Raw genomic sequence first — 15,699 nt, forward strand, 5'->3', positions numbered from 1 at the left:
CCCTCCATGGCCGGGGCGGTGGGGCGCGGGCTGTGGCGCTCGGGCCTCTGGACACGCCCCAGGGAGGCTCTGGACACAGGCTGCAGCTCAGGTGTCCGACGGCACAGACGCTGCTGGAGTCCGCTCGCGGCCCCAGCCCCAGGCACACGGCCAAGGCCTGACCAGGCCCCCTGCCCCTTAGCCCGGCATGCACAGCGTGGAGGGGGGAGCCCACGGCAGGGCCTCCCGCGGGCCAGGCCTTGCAGGAAGGACGGGTCAGCAGGCTGGAGCCCATGCCCAGGAGGGGGCCGGGGGCGGGGGCTCCCTCAGGACCTGCCCCTCCAGGAGACTGGGTTTCCTGGGAACTACCACGAGCACCGGGGATTCGCATCCCGGCTGACCTCACAGGGCTCAGGGGTGAGGGCACGGCCTAGCTGGGTCCTCCAAGGGCCGCGGCGGAGGCGGGGACCTCCAGGCCTCAGGCCCTCTGAGCTACCTGGTGGCAGACGTCCGGGGGCAGCAGGGCGTCTGCTGCCTCTTACCTGGGCCCTTCCCCTGGGCCCTGCGTCAGGAGAAGGAGGCCCACCCCATTCTCAGCCTGAATCCATTGGCAGCTGTAGAGGAGAGCCGAGGGGCCCCCTGATTAGGCCAGGCCCACCAGGCCACTCTCCCTTCCGATGAACTCAGGCAGCCCATCAGGGACTTTAAGTACGTCCGTGATGCTCCTTCACTCTGGGTGTATGTGCGGGGCCCCATCCCATGCACACTCCCCTCGGGGCGGGGGCCATACAGGTGCACACAGCAGGGGCCTGGGACCTTGGGGCCCCCTGAGAATCCCACAGACAGCAAGGCCCAGCCTCACCGGCAGGGAAGAGTGCACCAAGCTGGTTCTCCGAGCAGGGTGGGGGTGTGGGGCCACGGACAGGCCTCGGGAGCATGGTGGGGGCGAGGGGGGTGCTGGAGGCCCAGGAAGGCAGAGCTGGGGAGCAGGCGCTGCTCTCCAGAGCTCGAGGAGGGGAGCCCTGGGAGGGGAGTGCTGCACGGGGTGGGGGGGCCGGGCATGCTGCGTGGTCACGGGGGGAGGAGGGGGGCAGTGGGGGAGGTCGGGGGTCCAGGACACAGAGCAGCAATCCCCTGCCTTGTGCAGCAGCCCCGCCCCAGGGGTCCCCAGCCTGTCACCCCGCCAGGCTGAGGCTGGCTGCTGGACACGGGGGCCCCTGCACCCAGAGCCCGCTCTCAGCCCTGACGGCCCCCCGAAGCCTCCGTCCCCCTGTGGAGGCGGGTGCGCCCCACAGGACAAGCTGCTAGAGCAGGCGGGGGGCACGGGTGACCGCAAAGCCCGTTCCTCCGCCGTGTGCGCTGCGCCCTGCGCAGTACGGATGCTGCCGTGAGCTTCCGGGGCACAGCGCCCGCGAGGAATCTTCCCGGGTAACGGGACCTCGAGAAGCAGCAGGTGGCCTCGCCTCTGCAGCCAGAGCGTTGTCCCACGATTCTGTGGGGGAGAGGGTTCCTGGACCGCCACCCAGAGGCCCCTGCACACAGGTGTCCCACCACGACCCGAGGGGACCCCTCCCGAGGGGCCGCGTGTGGGGACAGGGTGGGAAGCAGCCGGCATCGGGGCGCCGTCCCAGCCCCCGGCCCAGTAAGGACATGCACCGCAGGGACCCTGCTGTCCCTGTTTCCCTGTGTGATGACATCTCCGTGGGAGGGGTGATGCGGATGCGACACCACCTGGGTGGCCTCCCCAGGCTTCTTTCTTCCCACTGTGCGCCCCCGCCAGCCCCTGCGGAGGGGAGGGTGCAGGCTGGGCTCCCAGGTGAGCACCGTGGCCACCAGCCCCCCTAGCGTGCGGCCCTCACAGGCGGCCGGGCCCGACCTACACGGTGTTTCTTCCTCATGGAAGGACCGCCAGCCCCGAGGACTTCCCAGGGAACGTCTGAGATCAGGCCCCACAGTGAGGGGACTTTCAGGTCGGCGACAGCAGAGCGCCGAGCGAGGGTGGGGTCCCCGCACCCAGGCCAGCCGCGGCCTGGCCGAGCGCACTGGAAACGCAGGGGTGCAGGAGGGTGGGCCGGCGACGAGTCCCCTCGCTGGGCAGATGCCAAGCTCTGCACACTCAGCGAGGCCACCCTGGGTGTCCCCTCCCAGGGGGAAGCCCCAGATGCATGGGGCATCCCGCTGGGCAAGTCCGCGCTGCCCCGGGCCCTGCAGGGAGCAGGAGCACGAGGGTCTGCTCTCGGAGAACGCCGGCGGCCTGGCCCCCACCCCCCGTCTCTCCTCTAATTTCTCCAACTTTGACCCTACAGCCCCATGGGGACCAGTGAGCATTTCTCAGCTCCCTTTGGGGGGACTCCGGAGGCCCCCGCGATGCCTCCCCGGAGGACAGCCACCAGAGGACCACCCGTGTCCTCCCTCCAAACAGGGCGGCCCCGGGGGCGGGCACAAGGTGAGCAGGGCCCCCGCCATCCGGCCTGGTCCTCCTGACCTGCGCCCCTGTCGCCACGATCAAAGGGCATCTCGAGGTGCATCTTCCCCCCACGGAGCTCACCCGCCGCCCCCGGGAGCCGAGGCAGGGGCGTCTAGGGCCGGCCCGCCCGTCCCAGTCCCCGAGGCGCAGCAGGTGGTGGCGCAGCAGGTGGTGGCTCAGCGGGAAGTGGGCCTGGGGCGTGGGGAGGGGCGCGTGTGCTGTTCACCGTCACCTGCCCCACCTGCTGTAGGAGAGCCCGGCCGCTTCCTCGAACACAGAGCGTGGGCGCAGCGGCCCCGCGTGGCCACTCGGTTCCTGAGGGCCACGGACACCCCAGAGGAAGCCCCTGCCCCGCAGCCCCGGCAAGGCTGGACGAGCTGGAGACCGGCTCCCTGAGCGCAGCCCACGTTCAACGGGCACGCCGCCCCCGCGCGGTCGCCCATCTGGGTCCTTGCGCACAGTAGGCAGCACCCCCTCGCTCGCACAGAGACGGACACATTCAGAGATCTGGGTGCCCCCCAGCTGGAGTGGGGCGGAGGGAACCAGGAAGATCGCCTGGCTGCTCCCGGCCAGGGAGGCACCCCCGCTGTGGGGGCGCCCCCCCCACCCCCCGGCCTGAGCCTCTCCCCGCGGGAGCACGCACCTCAGGTGCCATCTCTGGGTGCCCCCCTGGCGCCCGCCCGCTGCCTCTCCCACGGTGGCACCCAGATCCTGCCCCAGGCCTCCCCTGCCCCGGCCCCGTGGCAGTTGGTGGGCCTGGTGACACGAAGCCACTCTAAGGACAGATCATTCTGGACGCCGGCCGCGGGCAGAGTCTAACCTACAACTGGGGCCAAGAACCGACAGGGGCAACACGAGCTCCGGGTCAGACTCTGGGAAGACATTTATTAGGGACGGTGGTGGCGCTGCCACGGCGGGAAGCGCCAAGCCCAGGTGGGCCCCCGTGCAGGCTGGCGTGCACCTGCGCCCTCGGGAGGGCACCCAGCACGGGGCCCGCTGCCCCTCCTGCTCCGCCAGGGCGCCATCCACACCGTCCACACCGAGGGCGTGGCCTTCCCGGCGGCCCTGAGCCTCTTGGGACACAGACCACAGGCTGGGACTCAGCGGGGTCCGGCGGAGGCCGTGGCTGTATTGGTGACCCGGCACCTCCCAGGGGCTGGGGCACGGGGTTGCGGGAGGAAGGCCTGGCAGCTCGGGATGGCGCTGAGGGTCACTCCACGTCCTCTTGCTGCTCCTGCTTCTGCAAGGCCTGGAGCCGGCTGACCACAGTCTGGTGCACGGCCTCCAGCCCCTCGGCGTCCAGCTCCCGCAGCAGCAGCAGGATGGCGGTCAGCACGTTGTTCTGGGGGCACAGGGTCACCGGCTGAGGCCACCAGGCCAGCGGACCTGTACATCCGGGCGAGCGGCCCCCCAGGAAACCCCGGGAGAACACAGGGCAGAGGCTCCCCCACAGAGCTGCACTGCCCGCAGGGCCGGCCGAGGTCACCCAGCTGGGAGGGAAGGGGCGGAGCGGCCCGGGGCAGCGCTCAGCACCACGATCACAGACACGCGTGTGCTAGGCATGTGCTCATGGTTTCTATCTGCAGTGGAGCAAAGCAGCGTTTTGCACATGGGGGCCACTTGGGCTGGCTCTTATGAGGTGAGCTGGGGCACGTGGTGGCAAGGTGACATCTGCTCCGGGGGCCACAGGGAGCAGTGCCCCCGCCCACCCCTGGCACCCCTCGGGGGTCCTGCTCCATCCCCGCCCCTACAGCTCCCTGGCCTCCCTGGCCCTGTGCATCCTGCCATCGGGGCTTGCGGGACCTCCCGGGGGCGGACGGGGCCACAGGCCACGGGTCACGGGCAGAGTAGAGCCAGGGCCTTCCCTGCTGTCCCCGAAGTGGCTCTGGCTGCACAAGCAGGTCTGATGGTTTCAGTTTGCATTTATGGAAGGTACAGGGCTGGAGCAGTGTGCAAGCTCGGGGCTCTGCAGACGCTGGCCTGCCCCAGGGGCTCCTCCTGTGCTGGGTGGGGGGCGCTGTGTAACCTCGGGGCAGCCTCCGGGGCTCTGCAGACGCTGGCCTGCCCCGGGGGCTCCTCCTGTGCTGGGGGGGGGCCTGTGTAACCTCAGGGCACCCTCTGGGGCTCCTCCTGTGCTGGGGGGGCCCGTGTAACCTCGGGGCAGCCTCCGGGGCTCTGCAGACCCTGGCCTGCTCCGGGGGCTCCTCTGTGCTGGGTGGGGGCCTATGCACGGACCTTGCGGAGGATCTGCCCAGAATCGCCTCCGGCCTGCAGTCACGGCTGTCAGCAGCTCTGGGGGGACGATTCTCCCCTAGGGCGGGCTGGTCCCTCCCCGGGATGGGGCCTAAGTCCACCCCTCTGTGCCTTCCACAAGCCCTTCCAGGTCCTCAAGGGGGTGCTGGCAGCCCCCACCCCGATTGTGGAGCCCTTCCCATGTGAGCACCAGTCGGATGGCTCTGGGACCCCGCGGGGCTAGGAGAGCCAGGCAGTCGGGAGCAGGAGCTGGGGGGTCACGGACCTCCTCACAGACCCTGGCTGTGCTCACGCAGCCCCCCTCCCATGTGACTAGGAGGCAAAGTCCCCACTGGGCCAAGCTGACGGTGGTGACCCCGCTCTTCTGGCTGGTGACAGGCTCACACTCAGGACGTGAGCAATCCAGCTGATGAAGCCGGTGTTGCCGGGTGAGGAAGACACAGGGCAGCCGTTCTTCCCCAGTGAGAGGACACAAGGAAGAAATGGCCCCTGTCCTCCTGGGTGTGAGCCTGGATCAGAGCGCCAGCCCGTGACCAGGAGGAACAAGCCCCAGAACAAGACAGAAGTTCACAGGCGGCAGACACGTGGAAAGGACCGGAGCCTTCGACGGAGCAGCCCCCGTAGCCTACTTCTGAACCTGTTACTCCTTACAGGGACCCTGAGGAGCCACGGTGGCGCAGAACTGCCCCGCCAGGACAGGAGTGTCTGTCCCCCTGCAGGTGGGAGGCGTCCCCGCGAGCAGCGCACCTCTGCAGCTTTAGGTGCTGCCACAGCAACCTGCCCACCAGGGCTCGGCCTGCCGCTCGGCACGCCTGGTCCCACATGCTGCCCGGAGCTGCCCGGAGCTGCCCGCAGGCTGGACGGGGGTCTCCTGTCCCTCTGGGGCTGCCCCTGCACACTGAAGCCAGCTCAGCTGCACACACACCCTCCGGCGTGTCACTTCCAGTGTAGCTCAGAGCCACTTCCACCCTTGGGGCCTGGCTCTGCAAGTCCCTGGGTGTCTCAGCCCGTGCACCCCCGTCCCCACGTTCTGGGCAGAGGGAGCTGGTGGCCGCCTCAGCCGGTGCTGTCCCATCATGCTCACCCTGTTCTTGCGACTGCTCACGGCTTCCCTGTGCGAGAAGGAAGGGAAGCGGTCCCGGGAAGGGGACTTCAGGCCGAGCTGGCCCTGGACGCTGCAGGAAGGACAGGGACCGAGGATGTGAGCAGGCCAGCTGCCCCGTCCCCGCCGCACGGCGGCTTGGCTGGCCACGGCCACGGCCACCTGGCCTTCCCCCGGGAGACTGCAGTGCTGGGTCAGGGGTGCCCCACGCCCGCCGGCCCACTTCACCCGCCCCATCGCCAGGCTGCTGCAGCCCCAGGGGCAGGCCCGTCGCCCCCGCCACCAGGCACCTTGTCTCCTCGCCATAGCTCAGCGTGTCCTGCTGGGTGTCAGCAGCGGCGTCCACGGTGCTCAGGGCGTAGGACATCTCGGGCTGGCCGCTCCCCGTGCCCTCTCCACCGGGGGCCGTGACCTCCTCTCCCTCCATCAACGCGCGGGACAGCTCCTCCTCGGTCACGGCTTCAGAGTGAAGCGGGCGGAGCTGCAGCATCAGAGTGGACGCGCCCCCACAGAAGCCCCCCGGACTGCGGCTCGCCACCACGGCCACGCCGGGCACAGTCTGCTCTAGACAAGCGGGGTCCGTCGGTCCACCCTGCCGGCCAGCTCCTGGAGAGCGGCCGGGTCCTGCCTGTCACCGCCCCACCCTGGCACCGGCTGGACGTGAATCTCAAGTTCAGCACTTGCTCCAGACAAGCGTCCGTGAAGAGACAAATTATAGGCAAAGGAACAGACCACACGGCCCACGGTCTGCTGCACTCCCACGTGGACGGAGGTCCCTGAGCTAACCTACGCGGCAGCTGTCTACCTGGGGGGAAAGTGTGCGTGTGTGGAGGGTCAGGGCCCAGCACGGTGGTGCCAGGGGCCTCCGAATGCAGGCCCTGGAGGAGAGGTGGGGAAGGAGCGGTCAGCGCCGCGGGGAGGCGCCCGCCGGCCTCCAGCAGGGACGCTGCCAGCCCAGCCGGACCCTCTCACGGGCTCCCCGGGGCCCCAGGCAAGTGTTCTGAGCAGGGAAGGAGCAGAAGAAACGACAGCAGCAGGCGGGTGGAGGGTGACGAGGCCCCCGCGATCCTGCGCCCGCCTGGGCTGCCCCGGGTGATCCCTCCCCACTCACACTTGTGAATCGAGGGGCAGCAGCCTGGGGGACGCCCCCCGAGGAGCCCACAGGGAGGGGGCACCTGCTGGCTCCTGGAAGGTGCTGGAAGGGCAGAGGAGAGGAAGGGACTCCCCGTCGGGCTGTGGGGCGCAGCAGGCACCTACTCTGGTTGTCCAGCTTCTGCAGGTGCGGCAGGTTGCGCAGGACGGTCATGCGGTAGCGGTGGGGGTCGGTGCCACAGCAGGGGTTCTCCGCCAGCCACAGCACGCGCAGGCGCGGCAGGCCCTTCAGGTAGAAGAGCTCCGCCAGGCTGGGGATGCGGTTCTTCCGCAGGTAGAGCTCGCTCAGCTGCTGGCACTGGCTCACGGGCTCCAGGGAGGAGACGCTGTTGACGCTGCAGGGGGACAGCACAGTCGGCGCCCCGCTCGCGGAGGGCGTCCCCCCCCCCCACTGAGCCCCTCGTGTCAACTGCAAACACCAGGACAGAGCCCACCTGCCCTCTCCTGGGAAGGGGGTCAGAGCCGGACGGCAGGAGTCAAGGTCGACAAAGACCCCGGGCCAAGGACAAACCGTGAGGACGGGAAGTCCCCGAAGTGGACACGTGAGCAGCAGCGAGCAAGGCCCCGGCCTCCTGCTTGGTCCAGGCCTCACGGAGTCAACGGGGAGGGGGGGGCTCACCCTCCCTCACAGGACGTCTCTGCGCCCCACAGCCGGCGGCGGCCAGAAAAACCCACAGCAAACACGAGCAAGCCCCAGGCTGCAAGAACCGAGCCCCGACTTCCCAAGCCCGAGCCCCAGGAGGGGACGAAGTACGTGCGCTTCAGTTTTGCTCCTCGGACTTGTGAACACGTCGGAGACGGAATCGTGTGGGCTCCAGGCTGAGACCCCGCAGGCCTCCGCGGACACGAGCAGAAACTCTCCCAGCTCCACAGGAGCAGAGGGCAGGTGCCTGGAGGGGTGAGCAGGCCGGGAGCACCCTCCACGGCTGCGGGGACGCTGCTGCTCCCTGCATGGTGGGCTGCGGCCAAGCCCACCTAGAACATTCTCTGCTGGGGGCTGCATTTGTCTGGCAGCCGCAGCACCGCAGTGGGCCCCCCACTTGTTAAAGGAGTTGCCGGTGGGGAGTGGGGCGCTCGGCTTCACTGAGAGCCAGGTCTGCGGCTGACGCCACGGTGCCCAGAGCAGGACTTCGGCTTCGCCATCTGAGGAAGCCGTCCCAGGCACAGGCCGGGGCGCCACATGAACATCTGAACCCGCACCCCAGCCTGCCATCCTCCTGCTGGACCACGGGGCTAACCGTGCTTGCCCCCCCAGATTCATACCCTGAAACCTAACGGCCAAGGTGACGGGGTTCGGGAGCCCTCATGGAAGAGCCCCCGGAGCTCCCGTGCCCGTCCCGCACACGCAGACCCAGCAGAAGGGCTGTCCGTGAACCAGGACGCGGGTCCCCCCGACACGGCAAATGCCACCTTCATCTCAGACGCGCAGCTCAGGGGCTGAGACCCAACGTCTGTTGTCCACGGGCCGCCCGGTGTGCGGGACTGTTACGGCAGCCTCAGCACGAGGCTCCGAGACCAAAGGGACGGGACTGCACCCCAGTGAAGGACGGGCATCCCGCGTTCACGCAGCGGTTTACACTCGGGTTCCTACGCAGCCGCGCGGGCACCGGGCACCTGAGCTCGGCCAACACCCCCGGGCCTTCCGTCCGTCCTCTGAGCCACGAGCCTGAGTGACGCTGCAGCTCAGGAGGGCCGGCGACGTGCCCCACGTCACTCGGGCGGGCAGGGCCAGGGTTCGGGGCTCGCCTGTTTTCAGGAATGAAAGGCAATCCGTTTAATCGTCAGGGAAGGCTTTCTGGGTGTGGGCTCAGGTCTCCACTTCATCGATAATCCTAGCAAGTCAGCGACACAACGACATGGTGCACGCATGCTCGCTAAGCGCTCCGTTTTCTGCCGGCACCCAGTCCTCGCTGCCCCACAGGGCAGGTGCCGGTACTATGTCCATGTTACAAATAGGGAAACTGAGGCCCAGAGATCTGAGCCTTGCCCAAGGTGCGAGAGCCGGCATCTGGCAAGCGGTAGGAATCCCCGGCTCCCTCCCTGGGTCCCGAGCGGGCAGGAGGGAGTTCAGGGGCAGAGGACGATGCTCCCCGCCTACCCCCAACCCTCCAAAGCGCCCAGCTGCCAGAAATCCCATCGGCAGCGTCTGGTTCATCCCCGGTTTGCCTGAGATGCCAATGCCTCCAGAGGGGCAGCTGCCGTCGAGGGACCGCGTGGGGCAGAGACCAGCAGAGCTCCTGGCGGCGCCAGAACCGGAGGGCAGAGAACGGCGGGGGCGCTGGGGGCAGACGCGGCCGCCTTGACGGGGCTGCTCATGTGGAGGCTGCACCCACGATCGCAGCGAGGGTGGGCCGGGACACAGCAGGGCGAGCTCGAGGGGGTTGGCCAGGGACCCGTCCGCGCGGGCAGGCAGAGCTCGCAGGAGCCCCCCCAGACACACTCTTGTCGGGGGTTTTCAGGTGACCTAAGGGGATCTGAACATCCCCCTTTTCTCTGAGGCCCGTGACTCAGCACAGCGGGCGCAGTACCTGAGGGTGATCACTTCCAGGCTGGGCATCTCCCGGCAGATGGAGACCTAGGGAGGGAAGGAAGCAGGTGGGGCACGGCCGGGCGCTCCTGCGAGCCCAGCGCAGACACGCGTGGCGCCTGGTGGGCCCCGCCCTCACGGCCCAGGCCGAGCGCCCTCGCCTCAGTGGGGCTGCACGGGACACGGGGCCGCGGGCTCTGCACCAGACTCCGCACGCTGCATCTGCTCGGGCTCCCTCAACCCCGGGGACACGCGCTCGCTCTGGGATGTCGTAACAGCATCGCCGCCACCAAACGCTGCCCGAAGCCCTGCCCTTCGGTGCCCTCAGAAGACATCACTTAAGGGGACCTCTGTGGCCCCTCCGCTGGACCGAGAACCTTTCTTTTGCCATCTCTGAGACACAGGGAGGGCTTGGCCAACGGAGCGGGGCCGAAAGGGAGACAGGATTGGGACTGGCTCTCATTACCGTGTTAACAGCATCAACTCAGGGGAAAGAGCAACGGGTGCTCGGCTTGGCCCAGGATGGCCTCCAACTGTGTGGCCGACGGGTGGTACAGGGTCTGCCACACGCCAGAACCGGGCCACACGAGGCCCTTGACCCCAACAGGCTCACGGGCTGCTCGGATGCATCGCACGCACCATGGACTTGTTTTCTGTATGGTGGTAATTTTGTTTTTTAGGATTGTTTTCGGCAGCTGGATATGCTGCATTTCAGCGGTAGCGTGAGGTGGAATCAGCGTTCCTGGATAGCCCAGGGTCTCAGCTGCATTTCTGACTTTGTTTTCAAGTGAAGGTTTAGTTCAAGTTAGAAAAGTAGGAAAGAAAGAAAAGACGTATGACCTTTTCTTACATGGTATGATCCCTGTGTTAAGTCAGGGACGCTCATTCTCAGAGAGAAAGGGGAAGAAATCTGTTCACAGACTCTCAGCTCAGCTCGGGGTGCTGTTCCCCGACCCCCACTCTGGGCCCCATCCTTTCCTGCCATGGCCTGGGGGGTGGGGAGCACAACACTGGATCCCATTAAGAGCAGAAGCTGAGGTGAGCAACGTCCTCGGTGACACGCAGCTCAGGAACCCGAGGAAAAGGCCTCCCAGCAGAGTGCACGTCTCCTGTGAGCAACGCAGGCCCCCAGCATCCCTCCCCAGCCGACTTGGGATCCGCTCCCTGAGACCTGGGATGTGAAGCCTTTCATCAGCGGGAGAATTCTTAAAGGAACGTCAAAATAAACCAGGACGCATGAAATAGCTTTTTCATTAGTCATCCCACATTACGAAAATCGTGAAACAATTAGCGAAAAGTTATACTAAATAAACACAAAGTACCAGATTTGGGGTTGAACTGAGTGCATGCAGTTCAGCAAATTTAACGGTCCTCTTGGGGGACAGGATTCCACTTTTGGGACCAGAGAGCATTTGGAGATGCTCCGCATAATACTTACGTCTGTGAGGCGGCTGCCCCTGGGGAAAGAAAAGACACATGTACTTTAATTTTGTGAAAGTTGAGAAAAAAAAAAAAAGAAACAGAAATCCCAAAAATTAATGACAGATGCCTATAAACTGAAATCCTACGATGTCAACGACAGGGTCAGGGCCAGCCTAGCCCGTCCCGAGGACTGACAAACGTGTCAAACACTGCTGCGTGGTTGTTTCCAACAAAAGTCTCTGTGCTCGGTGCTTGAGGGGTGCTTCTCAGACTGAGGAGCAGCAGGGCCGCTCCACTTGGAGGACACAAAGATGCACTGACTCTCCGGGCTGGGGCAAGGCTGGACAATGTCCCCCACTGATGCAGTGAACAAGCAAGTCCTTGTCAGGGGCCACGTCCAACGGCTGAACAGGCAGCTCTCGAAACAAAGGCTGGAAAGCCTCAAGCAGGCCCTTGTCTCTCCCTGCTCAGACGCAGCCTGGCCACCTCATGCCAAACAGAAGGGCCTTACGGGAACAAGTGACAGGGCCGAGCTCCCTGCAGTCAACGTGCCGACGCGGCCTGGGAGGACGTCCTAGGAGGAGGGCTGAGCTCCCCATGGCCCACCTCCTCCGACGCATCTACAGGGCTTGCTCTGAGCCCCCAGGGAACACCTGCAGATCCTCCCGGAGTTCCTGAAGTCCTCCCCTGGCCCAGCCAGACGTGGCCACCCCACCTGTACACCTGCACTGACCCCACAGCTCCTCCATCCGGTCCTGTCTCCTCCCAGAGCGGGGCTCCTGGGGACACCACCTCCCCAACAGGACTCAGTTACAGAAACGTCTACCGCCTGGTTACTCTGGACTCAGCCTCTACTTCCCCACTGGACGGTGTTAGTCACCTCCATCCCCCTGCTTGGGAGATTTGGCTCCCTACGGCTGGCCATGTCCGACTCAGGCCCTTCCGGAAGGAGCTATCCAGGAGGCCGATGGGGAGACCTCAGCGGTTTCCAGCAAAGGGAGCAGTTTGGAGCCTGTGTCTGAAACACCACCACCCAGAGGGGTAACAATTCCGGAATGATCTGTGGCAGTGGCCCCCAGGCTTGTGGCTGCACCTGCTCCCCTCCACCCCGACTCTGGTGGCTCCTCCACAGGTGCTCCCTGCTCCCCGGCTGGAGCAGAGGTGTGGGGGGCCTCTCGGTCCAGGTCCCCTCCTCCTGGGCCTGCTCCTCCTGAGTGCCCTCTCCTCCCTGGTCCTCTCCTCCCTGGTCCCCTCCTCCCTGGTCCCCCCTCCTCCCGGCCCCTCTCCACCCGTCCCCTCTCCTCCCGGGTCCTTTCTCCTCCCGGGTCCCCTCCTCCCAGGTCCTCCCCTCCCGTCCCCTCTCCCCCCCCCCCCCCGGGGTCCCCTCTCCTCCCAGGTCCCCTCCTCCCTGGTCCCCTCCTCCCGGGTCCCCTCTCCTCCCTGGTCCCCTCCTCCCGGGTCCCCTCTCCTCCCAGGTCCTCCCCTCCCGTTCCCTCTCCTCCCAGGTCCCCTCTCCTCCCTGGTCCCCTCCTCCCGGGTCCCCCCTCCTCCCGGCCCCTCTCCACCTGGCCCCTCTCCACCTGTCCTCTCTCCTCCCGGGTCCTCTCTCCTCCCGGGTCCTCTCTCCTCCCGGGTCCCCTCCTCCCAGGTCCTCCCCTCCCGTCCCCTCTCCCCCCGGGTCCCCCGTCCTCCCGGGTCCCCTCCCCTCCCGGGTCCCCCCTCCTCCCGGGTCCTCTCTCCCCCCGGGTCCCCCCCCCTCCCGTCCCCTCTCCTCCCGGGACCCCGGTGCTGCGCGGGGGGAACCGTGCGAGGACGACCCCGGCCCCGGACACCCACCAGCAGTTGAGCTTCCGGACGCTGTGCAGCTCCGAGGCCTTGGCCCGGGACAGGACCATCTTCCGAGTCAGCTTCATGGCGCAGGGCCGCCCGGGACCCCGACCCGCCCCGAAGGCCCCGACCGCAGCCCGCTGGCCGGGTGGAGCTCCGCGCCGTGGCGGCCCGTCTCCAGGGGGCGGAGCCAGCGTCGCCAGGGGCGTGTCCCGCGAGCCCATTGGTCTCCCCGCGAGGAGGCGGGGCGGCGCGAGCGCAGTGAGGCCGCCGGGAGCGATGGCCCCGCCCCGGCCGCCCTAGCCCCGCCCCCCGGGCTGCGCGCCTAGTACTGCGCATGTACGGTGAGGGGGGGCCCGGGTGACGCAGTTCTGCTGCGACCCGGGGAGGACCCGACCGACCCCCCCGCCCCACCAGCACCTGCTCCTTAGAGCCCCCCAGCCCCCAACCCTCGGTCCTTAGAGCCTTCGAGCCCCCAGCCTCTGGTCCTTAGAGCCCCCCATCCCCAGCCCCTGCTCCTTAGAGCCCCCCAGCCCCCAGCCCCTGCTCCTTAGAGCCCCCCATCCCCCAGCCTCTGGTCCTTAGAGCCCCCCATCCCCCAGCTCCCAACCCTCGGTCCTTAGAGCCCCCCATCCCCCAGCCGCTGCTCCTTAGAGCCCCCCATCCCCCAGCCCCTGCTCCTTAGAGCCCCCCCAGCCCCCAACCCCTGCTCCTTAGAGCCCCCCAGCCCCCAGCCCCTGCTCCTTAGAGCCCTCCAGCCCCCAGCCCCTGCTCCTTAGAGCCCCCCAGCCCCCAGCCTCTGGTCCTTAGAGCCCCCCATCCCCCAGCTCCCAACCCTCGGTCCTTAGAGCCCCCCATCCCCCAGCCGCTGCTCCTTAGAGCCCCCCATCCCCCAGCCCCTGCTCCTTAGAGCCCCCCCAGCCCCCAACCCCTGCTCCTTAGAGCCCCCCAGCCCCCAGCCCCTGCTCCTTAGAGCCCTCCAGCCCCCAGCCCCTGCTCCTTAGAGCCCCCCAGCCCCCAGCCTCTGGTCCTTAGAGCCCCCCAGCCCCCAGCTCCCAACCCTCGGTCCTTAGAGCCCCCCATCCCCCAGCCGCTGCTCCTTAGAGCCCCCCATCCCCCAGCCCCTGCTCCTTAGAGCCCCCCATCCCCCAGCCCCTGCTCCTTACCCCCCATCCCCCAGCCTCTGGTCCTTAGAGCCCTCCAGCCCCCGGCCCCTGCTCCTTAGAGCCCCCCATCCCCCAGCTCCTGCTCCTTAGATCCCTCGAGCCCCCAGCCCCCAACCCTCGGTCCTTAGAGCCTTCGAGCCCCCAGCCTCTGGTCCTTAGCGGCCCCCAGCCCCCAACCCTCGGTCCTTAGAGCCCCCCATCCCCCAGCCTCTGGTCCTTAGAGCCCCCCATCCCCCAGCCCCTGGTCCTTAGAGCCCCCCATCCCCCAGCCCCTGCTCCTTAGAGCCCCCCAACACCCAGCCCCTGCTCCTTAGAGCCCCCCATCCCCCAGCCCCTGCTCCTTAGAGCCCCCCATTCCCCAGCCCCTGCTCCTTAGAGCCCCCCAACACCCAGCCCCTGCTCCTTAGAGCCCCCCATCCCCCAGCTCCTGCTCCTTAGATCCCTCGAGCCCCCAGCCCCCAACCCTCGGTCCTTAGAGCCTTCGAGCCCCCAGCCTCTGGTCCTTAGCGGCCCCCAGCCCCCAACCCTCGGTCCTTAGAGCCCCCCATCCCCCAGCCCCTGCTCCTTAGAGCCCCCCAACACTCAGCCCCTGCTCCTTAGAGCCCCCCATCCCCCAGCCCCTGGTACTTAGAGCCCCCCATCCCCCAGCCCCTGCTCCTTAGAGCCCCCCATCCCCCAGCCCCTGCTCTTAGAGCCCCCCATCCCCCAGCCCCTGCTCCTTAGAGCCCCCCATCCCCCAGCCCCTGCTCCTTAGAGCCCCCCATCCACCAGCCCCTGTCCTTAGAGCCCTCCAGCCCCCAGCCCCTGCTCCTTAGAGCCCTCCAGACCCAGCCCCTGCTCCTTAGAGCCCCCCATCCCCCAGCCTCTGGTCCTTAGAGCCCCCCATCCCCCAGCCCCTGCTCCTTAGAGCCCCCCATCCCCCAGCCCCTGCTCCTTAGAGCCCTCCAGCCCCCAGCCCCTGCTCCTTAGAGCCCCCCATCCCCCAGCCCCTGGTCCTTAGAGCCCCCCAGCCCCCAGCCCCTGCTCCTTAGAGCCCCCCAGCCCCCAGCCCCTGCTCCTTAGAGCCCCCCATCCCCCAGCCCCTGGTCCTTAGAGCCCCCCAGCCCCCAACCCTCGGTCCTTAGAGCCCCCCATCCACCAGCCCCTGCTCCTTAGAGCCCCCCATCCCCCAGCCCCTGCTCCTTAGAGCCCCCCATCCCCCAGCCCCTGCTCCTTAGAGCCCTCCAGCCCCCAGCCCCTGCTCCTTAGAGCCCTCCAGCCCCCAGCCCCTGCTCCTTAGAGCCCCCCATCCCCCAGCCTCTGGTCCTTAGAGCCCCCCATCCCCCAGCCCGTGCTCCTTAGAGCCCCCCATCCCCCAGCCCCTGCTCCTTAGAGCCCCCCAGCCCCCAGCCCCTGGTCCTTAGAGCCCCCCAGCCCCCAGCCCCTGCTCCTTAGAGCCCCCCATCCCCCAGCCCCTGCTCCTTAGAGCCCTCCAGCCCCCAGCCCCTGCTCCTTAGAGCCCTCGAGCCCCCAGCCTCTGGTCCTTAGAGCCCCCCAGCCCCCAACCCTCGGTCCTTAGAGCCCCCCAGCCCCCGGTCCTTAGAGCCCTCCAGCCCCCTGCCCCTGGTCCTTACAGCCCCCCATCCCCCAGCCCCTGCTCCTTAGAGCCCTCGAGCCCCCAGCCTCTGGTCCTTAGCACCCCCCAGCCCCCAACCCTTGGTCCTTAGAGGCCCCCAGCCTCCAGCCCCTGATCCTTAGAGCCCCCAGCCTCCAATCCTTCAAGCCCCCAACCCTTTAGTCCCCAGCTCCCGATCCTTCGGGGCTC

The 15,699-nt window shown here is 67.8% G+C and overlaps 1 protein-coding gene and 1 pseudogene across 6 annotated transcripts; one reads left to right on the forward strand and one right to left on the reverse strand.

Annotated features, from left to right (window-relative positions):
• Window positions 1–3,305: 3,305 nt before the first annotated feature.
• Window positions 3,306–12,922, reverse strand: CFAP410 (cilia and flagella associated protein 410). 6 transcript variants are annotated; one of them, XM_072807174.1, is made up of 9 exons: window positions 12,739–12,898; window positions 11,783–11,920; window positions 10,919–10,937; window positions 9,482–9,528; window positions 8,568–8,699; window positions 7,059–7,288; window positions 6,092–6,365; window positions 5,784–5,874; window positions 3,306–3,788 (listed from the first exon to the last, which is right to left on the reverse strand). In XM_072807174.1, the coding sequence occupies exons 4-9, from the start codon at window positions 9,508–9,510 to the stop codon at window positions 3,657–3,659; spliced, it is 888 nt and encodes a 295-aa protein (XP_072663275.1). In that variant the 5' UTR covers window positions 9,511–9,528; window positions 10,919–10,937; window positions 11,783–11,920; window positions 12,739–12,898; the 3' UTR covers window positions 3,306–3,656. The 6 variants fall into 6 exon arrangements, with proteins under 6 accessions (XP_072663275.1, XP_072663273.1, XP_072663274.1 ...); XM_072807172.1 differs by lacking the exon at window positions 11,783–11,920 and having other exon boundaries at window positions 12,739–12,922; XM_072807173.1 differs by lacking the exon at window positions 11,783–11,920 and having other exon boundaries at window positions 6,092–6,260; window positions 12,739–12,921.
• On the forward strand, window positions 12,814–15,329 carry LOC140621823 (uncharacterized; annotated as a pseudogene).
• The last annotated feature ends 370 nt before the right edge of the window (window positions 15,330–15,699 follow it).

The sequence above is a fragment of the Canis lupus genome, chromosome 30 (genome assembly GCF_048164855.1).
Source record: "Canis lupus baileyi chromosome 30, mCanLup2.hap1, whole genome shotgun sequence".
Classification (NCBI taxonomy): domain Eukaryota; kingdom Metazoa; phylum Chordata; class Mammalia; order Carnivora; family Canidae; genus Canis; species Canis lupus.